Source organism: Furipterus horrens, unplaced genomic scaffold (assembly GCF_987537825.1).
Source record: "Furipterus horrens unplaced genomic scaffold, mFurHor1.1.pri manual_scaffold_3, whole genome shotgun sequence".
Lineage (NCBI taxonomy): Eukaryota > Metazoa > Chordata > Mammalia > Chiroptera > Furipteridae > Furipterus > Furipterus horrens.
Window position 1 is genome coordinate 179,882,304 of NW_028327173.1, and position 10,175 is coordinate 179,892,478.

The 10,175-nt window shown below is 50.8% G+C and overlaps 1 protein-coding gene across 1 annotated transcript; it reads right to left on the bottom strand.

Annotated features, from left to right (window-relative positions):
* Nucleotides 1–3,272: 3,272 nt before the first annotated feature.
* On the bottom strand, nucleotides 3,273–7,772 carry SIX1 (SIX homeobox 1). The gene is made up of 2 exons (XM_090272068.1): nucleotides 7,149–7,772; nucleotides 3,273–5,143 (listed from the first exon to the last, which is right to left on the bottom strand). Exons 1-2 carry the CDS (start codon nucleotides 7,706–7,708, stop codon nucleotides 4,849–4,851), a joined length of 855 nt encoding a protein of 284 aa, XP_090128194.1. The 5' UTR covers nucleotides 7,709–7,772; the 3' UTR covers nucleotides 3,273–4,848.
* Nucleotides 7,773–10,175: the final 2,403 nt, after the last annotated feature.

The window sequence follows — 10,175 nt, forward strand, 5'->3', positions numbered from 1 at the left end:
ATCAGCTGGAACGAAGTTGTGTGTGTACACTAGGTTTAAAACACTAGAGAAAACACGGTCTCACCAGGGCAGCGTTTTTTCTGGGTAGACGATAAGCCCACAATTTTGACTCTTTTCATTTCTGGCTGGCTCACCTATCTCTTTAGAGCATCTTCCTGGTGGACCTACTGGATTTAATCAGACTGGGGGAGGGGTCACGAGACCGTGACGGGTCTCCAAAGTCCTCACCTGAGGTCGCAGAGCATACCTGCAGGCTAAGGGACTGAGCCCTCGGGTATCCTCTGTGCGAACTACTCCATCAGGGGCGAAGTGGGCACCAGCACAGGTCCCACTGACTTCGGGAGGTTGGAGGAGGTAGCCTCGGGAAATTTTTAGGTTTCTACTCCTGGGGGAAGTTCAGAAAAAGGAGAAACGTGGACGATCAGCGCCACTCTCCACCTTGTCCCTGTGAACGTCACCTACCCATTCAAAGAAGGGCAGAATGTGGGCCTGGCAGCCGGGTCCGAAGCGCGCAGCCGGCGTCAGCCAGTGTCTTTCTGCTGGGCCCCCGGGCCCAGCGTGGGGAAGAGGCCAATGCTCTTCCCAGGGCCACGGGCCTGGGAGGAAACGTCCGAACATGCCCCACCAAGGAAGCGGAGCTGCCCCCTAGTCCTGCCCGAGACTCTAGGAACCAGGGCAGCTCTTCTTGGCCGCTGACGTTCTAGCGACTGCACAGGAAGGGGCGCCTTCTCTGGTTGGCACCCCTCCGCTGAAGGGCGCGGGTGAAGAGTCCAGGTCCGAGAGCCAAGGCCAGGCCGAGGCTGCAGGAGGCAGACGAGACTGACCTTATCTGAAGCACGAAGAGCAGCGAAGAACCGGCGGCGGGGCCTACGCCACCTCTCGACCAAGCTCCGAAGGCCTGAGCCCACTGCCCCGGGCGCAAAGCGGGCAGTGTGAGAAGAAGAGTGCCCACACCTGCGGGCTGCCGGGCGGCGACGCCGGCGGCCAGGAAGGCTTCATCCCGCCGCCGCAGGGCCTGGGCCGACCCCGCACTCGTGCGTCCCGCGCCGCTCACGTGCCTCGCCGGGGCCTTAGCTCCAGGACTGCGAAAGGGAAGCCGGACTCGGGCCTTGGAGGTGGCCTGGGGCGCCCAAGGCGACGGCACCTGCGTGGTCCCACGAAGTTCAGGCCGCGCCCTCCTCCGCTGTCTGGCCTTTGGAAGCCAGCCTCGCAGCCTCCGCTCTCAAGCGCTCAGCGGGCCGGGCCACTAGGCCCCGCGCCTGGAGCTGCGCTGTGATGCCGGGAGCGGGGTGCAGCTGCTCCCCACTCCCCGCGCCCCGGGGCAGAGTGGCAAGAGCGTCCTCTGGAGTGTGCGGGTGCCAGGAGAAGCTCCTACAGTTTTCTGCAGCCGGAGACCCGCGAAACGGAAGAAGCCTCTGCATCCCCAACCTCGAGTACTGTCTTCACTTTACCAAAGACCTCCAGCGGTGGAGGGGAGTGAAGCCCCTTCACCCAGAGGTGCGGCTGCCGCACCGCCGCGGCGGAGCAGAATGGCAGCTCCCGCGGGTTCAGTGCCAGGTGCCCACTGTGGGTCAGCCCACAGTGTCCGGGGGAGAGCGGCGTAACAAGGGTCACAGCTCAACAAACTCAGAGTTCGCCTGTAAGTGCCAAAGCCATTGCCTCTTCCTGGAAGCTTCCACTTCAGCTCGGGGTTATGACCAAGATATCCTTGCCTGGAGAATAGGTTCAAGACCGGCGATGTCCGGCCCCAGCAGCTCGTGGGAACATGGGGGGCTCTTGAGTCCCTAGCTGCTAAGCCAAACACCGGGAACCGCTGGCCAAGACCCTTAGCTTCCGAGTATTTAGGAAGCTTCATTCTCAGCCAAGAGGTCAGGGCGAGCAGGCAGCCGGGACCTGAACAATCCAGTGTTCAGATTTAAAACATTTAAAAAAAATCGCCCTGGTATTTTTTTTCCTTTTCATTTTACTTGGCAAAATGCTGTCAGCCTTTGTCCTAAAAACACTATTTATAAGCCGTTATTCATTACTTTTGGCTATCGTTATAAAATCTGTAGAGGAGAAAGGAAAAGTGGCTTTGATTCAGTTAAACTGCGACGCCGGGAAGATAAATTGGAGGTCCCTTAACAGCTGGTCCTCGAAGATTTTCTCCAGGAAAAAAAAAAAAAAAAAGAAATATATATATATATATATACACACAGCCCTAATGACCGTTCTAAAATGATTGCCAAGAAAGCTCAAAGCAATATCCAGCTTTCTCGCCTCCTGCTTCTCCCCGGTTTAGCCCGACCGAGCAAAGGGTGGCACAGGGAGGCGTATTGTGCAATTTCTTATTAAACACATCTGGAATATGCGCGCTCTGGATCGAGTGCCAGGGATTTTACAAAGAGTTTATGACTGTGACAGAAAATTGTCCTTTTAACGAGTTTACAAGCAGTAATCACAGGGGCTTTTACAGGACCAGCCTGCTCTGCTCCTCGCCAGATCTGCAAACATTTCCAAGATTCACCAACCAAGGGAGTAGGAAGTGGGCTCCGGAGCCCCGAGAGACACAACTTCCACGAGCCTAAAATTGTACTAAGCAGAGCTGGAAGAGCAGGGGTGGGGGGTGGGGGAGTAGTCATCAGAGTAGGAAGAGAGGGCATGTAAGAAATTAAAGTAATTGGCCCTTCCTTATTTTCCAGGGAGATTTCCGCGGTGTCCTTTGAAGCCTGTCAGGGTCATTGAAAGCTATCTTTGTGCAGGGTGTTTGTTTTGGGGAGTGAATGTGAAGAATGTGTGGAGATCCCCTGTGAGAGCCCCTCCTGCAGAGGGTGGCATTTCTCCGTGGCCCAAGACGTGGAGAATAAACACCCTAGTGACTTAAATAAACACCAACTTAATGATCCAAAACACTAACAAGGGAGATTGGGACCCTGAGCTCCCAATCCAAGCGATCGTCTCTGAGCGGCTGTGTGCACATCTGTCCATCACTGAGGGAAAAATGACTTTATAAGTAAAAGTGACTACAGTTAAGTACAGTGACCCTTTCTCCCTTGAACTCCGTCAAATCCATTTGATATAAAAAAAAAAGTCATAATAGGGCCTTAATCCCCACCCCACCTCAGTTTCCTAGATCAGCACAGAAAAGATAGAAAAAAGGGATGATTATATTAATGGTGACACTTACAGATTGGGGAAAAAATCAAAATTATGAAAACTGTCATTTCAGAAAATAGATACTCTCTGGGGAACAATATTTTACAAAGCACAAGCAAGCCAATCCTGTTGTCCTGAGTAGAATTTTAATAAATAATGCCATTTGTTTCACTAATTTTAAAAGCTAAATACAAAGATACATCATTTTTGCCCCAGGCAAAAATAGTATGGAACCTACATGATTACTGATTTTTCTGAACACTATCCAGCAGCGCTGCAAAGAGTTCCTGTCTTACTGGTCTGCTTTCTATTTGTGCAGGTTAATTCACAAAGTTCCTATCCTTGTTCGAGTCCCACCCCACCCCCTTTTTTCCCCTCAAGCAGATAAATTATTTACTTTCACAGTCTGGTCATAAATTTGTTAATACAAAAGAGCACTGAATGTTGTGGAGAAGAGCTAGTGGTAAACAAAACGGCATACCTAAATAATAAGAAAATAAATTAATACCCCGAAGCTAAATTCACTCTTTTTCTGTCATATAATTAACTCAGTCAACATTCTTGGTTCAGGTGATGGCCCACAAAGTACCCTGCAATTCATAACCTCCATTAAGTATAAAAGCAACAAAACTACCTGTTAAAAAAAATAAGGCCCAATGACAGCAATACCCAACTCACCTTTCAGAAACAGAATCGTACTCCTGGTGTTCTACTAAGTTTTAATTTAGACAGGTTTAGGTACAATAGAAAAGAAACCTGAAAACACATGCTGTTTTAGTAACAAATACCAGGTTGCCAGATTTGTTACATAGTTTTTTAAGCTAGAAACTAGGAACAGAAGAAACCCTTAACAGGAGTAGGTTACAGGTATGAAAGCTTCGAGGGCATGAGAACTGGCATTCAGGAAAGTGTTTTTTCACATTGGTACATTTGTAAAGTTTGCCATAAAAAAAACAAGAAGACCAAAAAAAAAAAAAAAATACCAACCAAAAACCCCACCAAATTTGACAAAAATACTTGTATTACTAATGGTCATTTCTATCTCTAACTGCCTCACAGAAAGATCATTAAGACATTTAGGCACTTGTTTTTCCCCCTAATACTGTTATTTCATTTTAAGCTACATAAAATTGTTTAACACTAAACACGAAAAATGTAAACTTAATTTTTCCCCATCAAAAAAAATAAAGTTGTAAGATCATATTTTTCCTTCTCACCTTAAAAATGCAACCATTTCCTCCCAGGCTGGAGGCTCTTATTTTCACTATTTTTACTTCTCTCTCTCTCTCCCCTTCTCATTTCCTTTTCCTCGTCCCAAAATATTTTTCCATAAATAAATTAAAATGAAATAATTAAAATTCAGTTGATTTGTAATTCCCATTCATTAGGAAAAGAAGAAGAAAAAATAAAGACTACTGAAGCAGGCACATGGGTTGCCCAGAACCAAGACTGGGTGACTGGGTGCTTTTGTTTGTTTGGGTTTTTTTTTTTCCTCCCTCATTTCTGCACTGGGAGGGGAAATGCAAAAGTGGAAGGAGTTGGAGAGAAGATTAAGTTTGAGATCGTTGTTGGTTTTGAGTTTTAAAAAGGTATTTGTGAAAGTCCACCATTCCTTTATGCACAAAGAGCCCCAGAAACAAGCTGCAAAAATGTTCCTGATTTCTATTTACAAGTGTCCCTAGTCCCTGCCTGGAGGCCCCAGTCCCTCCCCACTTAGGACCCCAAGTCCACCAGACTGGAGGTGAGAGGGCCTAGCAAGGAGTCCTGGAGCTGATGCTGGTGGGCTTGCAGGCCGTGGCTGGGCTGGGAGGCGGTTAAGCCAGGGAGAGAATAGTTTGAGCTCCTGGCGTGGCCCATATTGCCCTGCAGCAGAAGGACCGAGTTCTGGTCTGGACTTTGGGGAGGTGAGAATTCTTCTTCTGAGCTGGACATGAGCGGCTTGCCCCCTTCCAGAGGAGAGAGTTGATTCTGCTTGTTGGAGGAGGAGTTATTGTTTTCGGTGTTCTCCCTAAGAAATAGAGGACAACACCATATGGTTAAAAAAAAAAAAAAAAGGCAGGTTAAAAAAAAAAAAAAAAGGCAGGTTAAAAAAAAAAGTGAGATGGAGGGAGGGAAGCTGGAAGGAGGAAAAGGCCATTGTGCAATCAGTCCTAGAACCAAACGGAGGAGCTCTCCTCTCCTACCCATCTCCAAGGGTCCTGGGGAAGGGGGAGAAATGGGGAGCTACATACAGAAATCCTCGGGAGCCAATCCCTTCATGTACCAGATTTTAGAAAGCTAGACCAGCAGGACTTATTTGAAACACACAATGATTTTCAAAATTTCGTTCAAGCAGTTATTTTTAAATACCTAGCAACTAGCATTACATTTAGAAGTAACTTTGAAAATCTTCCAACGAATGGTTGTTGGTGATGAAGAAAATGATCAGGGGACAAGTAGTCCCCGATGCACACGTTTGAGGTGAATCAAGTCAGTTGTCCTGTTCCCATCTGAGGAAACAATTAAACATCGAGTTTCCCTGCCCTTGCTCGGAGGTTGTGGTTTCTGAGACACAGGACAGGTCATGGGAAGTGGTGTCCAGAGCGGCCCAGTGACCTGAGTAAACACAGGGAGCACAGCCAGTCTCTCCAATTTCATTCGGCAGTGGGGCCCCAGGGCCTGGCTTGCAGGGAGGGCCGCCGTTTGGTTACTTACGTCTAACTGCAACCGTAGTGTCCCTGTCCCAGTGTCACTCACTCAATCCTTAGTCCCTCACACCTCCCCCTCTAACTCCCGACAAACACACAAGGGCACCCTTCCCCACCAGGGAAAACTTCTCGACCTCGCACAGCCGGTGAGCGAGTGCGGGGTGCAGGGTGTCAGTGCCGGCACTGGGTGCTGGTAAACTTCGGGATTTGGAAGCCCTGGGTGCTTCCGCCTTCTGAGTGCTCGCCTGCCCTGCCTGACTGCCTTCCCTTCTCTCCCCTTCTCTCTTAATCCTTTTCTCCCAGGAAGCCCATTTTGGCTGAAGGTTTCCAAGTTCCCTGCTTTTCTACCCAGAGTGGAAAGCGGAGGCGGTATCTTCCGCCCCCCCAGGCTCGGAAGCAAACAAAGGAAATCCAGCCGGCCTGGAGCTCAGGTTTCCCCCAAACTCGTCGGCTTCCCGGAGCGCTCTCCCTGCGGTCGCCACTGCCACCTCTCGCACGCTCTTCCTAATCTCAGTCGGAAACTTCTACTGCGAGCGAATGGATGGAGGGGGGCCAGGTGGCCCGGGGGTGTTGGTGCGAGGAGGGTGGAGGCAGAGACAGGTTTTTTAAAATATTGCCTCTGGGCTCCAAGGCGAGAGAAGCCTGAGACTGGAGACCCTTTCCTTGTCTGGGGCGGTGGCACTGTCAGCCAGACGGATGCGCCGCGGCGTCCGGCCACGCGTGAAGGAGCCCAGGGAGGAGCAATCCTTTCTGATCTTGGGGCTTAGGGGAGTAAATGCAGCTCTAGCTCTCCCAAATCTTTTTGTGGGTTTTTAAATGACTCCTCCCTTTGTAAGGCTAGCAAGAGAGCGCAAGTTAAGCACTGGGCGGCAGTGGAGTCAGCGAAGTCTCAGGTCAGCCCCACCCCTCCCGGGAGCAAGAGAAGAGAGGTTCGCGACATACAGTCTACACCGAACCCCTTTTTTCGCGTTACCAATCAACACTTCCCTTCCAGTAGATCTAGAAACTCACTCTCCACTCCACCCCCGACCTCGTCCCGACCAACCTGGGAGGCATGAAAAACAAACACCACCAGTATTTCTCAATACTCACACCCCAAGAAGCCCACGCGCGGGCGCTCAAATCAAAGGAGTCCCCATCCCTAGCAAGCGATCTCAGAGTTCATGAACTTTCGCTGCAGCGCTGCTGCGGCCCGGGCGCCGCCAAGCAGACCAGCTCGGGCTGGCCGGGAGGATGCGGTGACCAGTGCCTGCGGGGGCGGGAAGGGGCGGAGGGGAATGGAAGGCAACCCGGGGTCGCCCCTGCAGCGGGAAGTATGCCGCGTACCTTTCCTTGGCCTCGGCGGCCCGGTCTCTTTGCCTCCGGTTCTTAAACCAATTGCTGACCTGGGTGGTGGTGAGGCCAGTGGCCTCAGCCAGCTCCCGCTTCTCACGCGGCGAGGGGTAGGGGTTATGCGCGTACCACTCCCGCAGCACGCCCCGCGACTTCTCCTTGAAGCAGTAGCTGGTCTCCTCGCCGTCCCAGATGGTGCGCGGCAGCGGGAATTTTCGGCGCACCCGATACTTGCCCACAGCACCCAGGGGCCGGCCGCGCAGCTTCTCGGCCTCCACGTAGTGCGCCTTCAACCACAGTTGCTGCAGCTTGGGGTGGTTATGAGGGGAGAACTGGTGGCTCTCCAGGATCTTGTAGAGCTCACGGAAGTTGCCGCGGTGGAAGGCGACCACGGCCTTGGCCTTCAGCACGCTCTCGTTCTTGTGCAGGTGGTCGCAGGCAGGCAGAGACCACAGGAACCTGCCCAGGCGCTCCAGGTTCCCACCTTGCTGAAGAACCTCGCATACGCATGCCACTTGTTCCTGCGTGAAACCGAACGACGGCAGCATCGACATGGCTGGGGCCTGCCGGGGCGCACTGCCCGGGCGCAGGCAGCAGGGAGAAGAGCCGAAAATGCAGGGGGCGGTGGCCGCAGGGAGGGGGGCGCGGCAGCTCCTAACCCCCTTCCTAGGCTCTCCCTAGCCGAAAAAGCAAGTCGAGGTTTGGGTATGGGCGGCCCACAAAGAGCAAAACGAGTAACGGGGCGCGCGCGGAACTCGGAGAGGCCGGCTCACTCCGCAGCCTTTCGGGCCTCGCTGGCTCCAGTCTTCCACCGGGTGGATGCTGCTCGTTGCCGGGGAACTTGGTTTCTGTTCTCCCGGCTGCTGCCTTAAAGCGCGCAGCGTCCTCGGCGCGCTGATTGGCTGCAGGCAGCGCCTATCCGGGGCTGGCCAGCCTGCGCGCCGCCGGCCGGCTAGGAGACCGCACCGCCCAGCGAGGGGAGGGCGAGGCTATGGAGTGGGGGATTGGGAGTGGCGAGAGGAGAAGGACCAGGAGAGGTGGGAAGCGAGGTGGAGGGCGGGGGTGGGGGTAGGGGTGAGCAAGGAGCTGCGCTGCCAGGGAGCGAGAGGGAGGTGGGGTAGGTGATCACGTCAGGACCCTGCAACGCGAGCCCCCTTTCCAGTGTCACCTGAGGGCAGCCGCGCACAGCTCTTCGCAAATCAATGACTCCAGACCTTCTAATTCCGCTCATCTCCCTCTGTACCCTTGTCCCTTGCAGACATGCCCTTTCCCGGTGAGCTCATATTTAATTACCTTAATGTTGGAATGAATAAATAATGAATTGATAAATAGCTTATGGAATGAGATAAATAATACAAGAGCAGGCTAGAGCTCTGGGCTGCAGTTGCTGAAAGAGTGGCTTCTCTCCGGGCTGTCTTCAGCTCCAGGAGCCAAACCTAATTTCCTCTCCTCTTCTGCCCCCACTCCCTCCAAAGGGCACGTGTACTCCCAGCTGGATAGCGCTTCTCTCATTGTCAGAAGCCCATGACTATTTGCGACCACGTGCAGAGCTGTTTAGAGCATAGTTGCAAAGCAGGGAAAGATTCCAAGGATTCATTTGTAATTATCCGAATTGTGGTTTAAGTCTGCAGGCTCTGGACTCAGTTTCCCCATCAGCATGGTTGCGTTTTCCAAAGCGTCTCTGCTACAGCGGAACGCCCAGAAGTTTTACTTGCTGTTAGCAGAAATGCTTTAGGAACCTTGTACGGAAAGGCGCTGGATGGGGTGTAAATTAAATAAAACTGGTCCGGCTCCAATAGCGATCAGGTTGTAATATAATCCTTGCTCTGCTCTAAGAGGGACACTTCCCTCAAAGCGAGGAGGACATTGGCTCCAAGAAGATTAAATAAAGTGTGTGTGTGTGTGTGTGTTGATTGCAAAGCTGGCCTATTTTACTGCTAGGGAATGAGAGATGTCCTGCAATTTCAGTCCCATCATCTGTTATTTTGTGTATGTGTGGAGAATGCTTAGTAAAACTGCACAAACAAGTGAAGCTGTAATTATCGTAAGCCTCATTTGCACACCTTGTTCCAAAGCAATTACTAAAAAGATTTTGAGAACAATTAGAGTCGCTAAACAAAGATAATCTATTGTCAGTAGCTGAGGCTGGCAGAAGATAAGAACAATGCGTGGAGATAAGGGGAGCCAAATGGTGGAAGGAGAGTGACTTTATGACTATACTTATCTCTGATTAGATAAGTTCAAAAACAGAATTGTAAGTACACTTCAAAAATGCTTTTGGTTTAAATGCACCCTCTTAATGAATGCAAAGAACAGACTCTAGGCTCTTTAAACTTTTTGTCTTCTTTAAATGTTTTGATTTCACCACCCGAAGCACAGCTCCACAAAACCCTTTGCATATTGAGACATAAGTGGAAAAAGGAGAAGCATTGTGCGGGTTTCCCCCTGTATTATTTATATGGTTTTAAAATAATGCACCCAGTCCAATGTACCCTGTAATGTACATTTCAAACTCATGAAGGGTTTCCACCCCCTGGCTCCCTCTCCAGAGAGTCGAAGTAGAGGGAAGCTGCTTTGCTGTATCCTTGAAACTCTGCAGTATCCCATGCAATTAGACCTTGGAAACAGATGATGATGTTTCATTACATTTAGAATTATTTTTAAGTGGATTTAATGGGTACATATTATTTCAAAAGAGCCCTTACACATGGTGTGCCCAATGACTTGCTTTCTAAACTAGAAGCCTGGCATGGCTGAGCCCAAACCCATGTGTCTGGTAATTTTCCCTTGCGGTCTTATTTTAGTACTCATGATGTTTCAGATGAAGTCTTAAGAAGCTGCAGTGTCCTGCCAGAAGGAATGTCTCTGCTTGGAACAGTCCTCATTGACATGGCAGCTGTGTGAGGACCTGAACAGAGGTTTAAACTTGGCTCTAAAACTCAGTTAATACCCTAAAGTCTAGAGCAAGTGCGCAGAATTACAATGTGTGGTGCAGGGTCTCTTAAAAGACAAACAGTTAAG

Bases quoted from the DNA above. Each gene is read 5' to 3' on its own strand.
- SIX1 (XM_090272068.1), bottom strand. From the start codon at position 7,708: ATGTCGATGCTGCCGTCGTTCGGTTTCACGCAGGAACAAGTGGCATGC. The intron at 5,144-7,148 runs GTACGCGGCATA...TCTATTTCTTAG, and splicing joins GCCGCCGAGGCCAAGGAAAG to GGAGAACACCGAAAACAATA.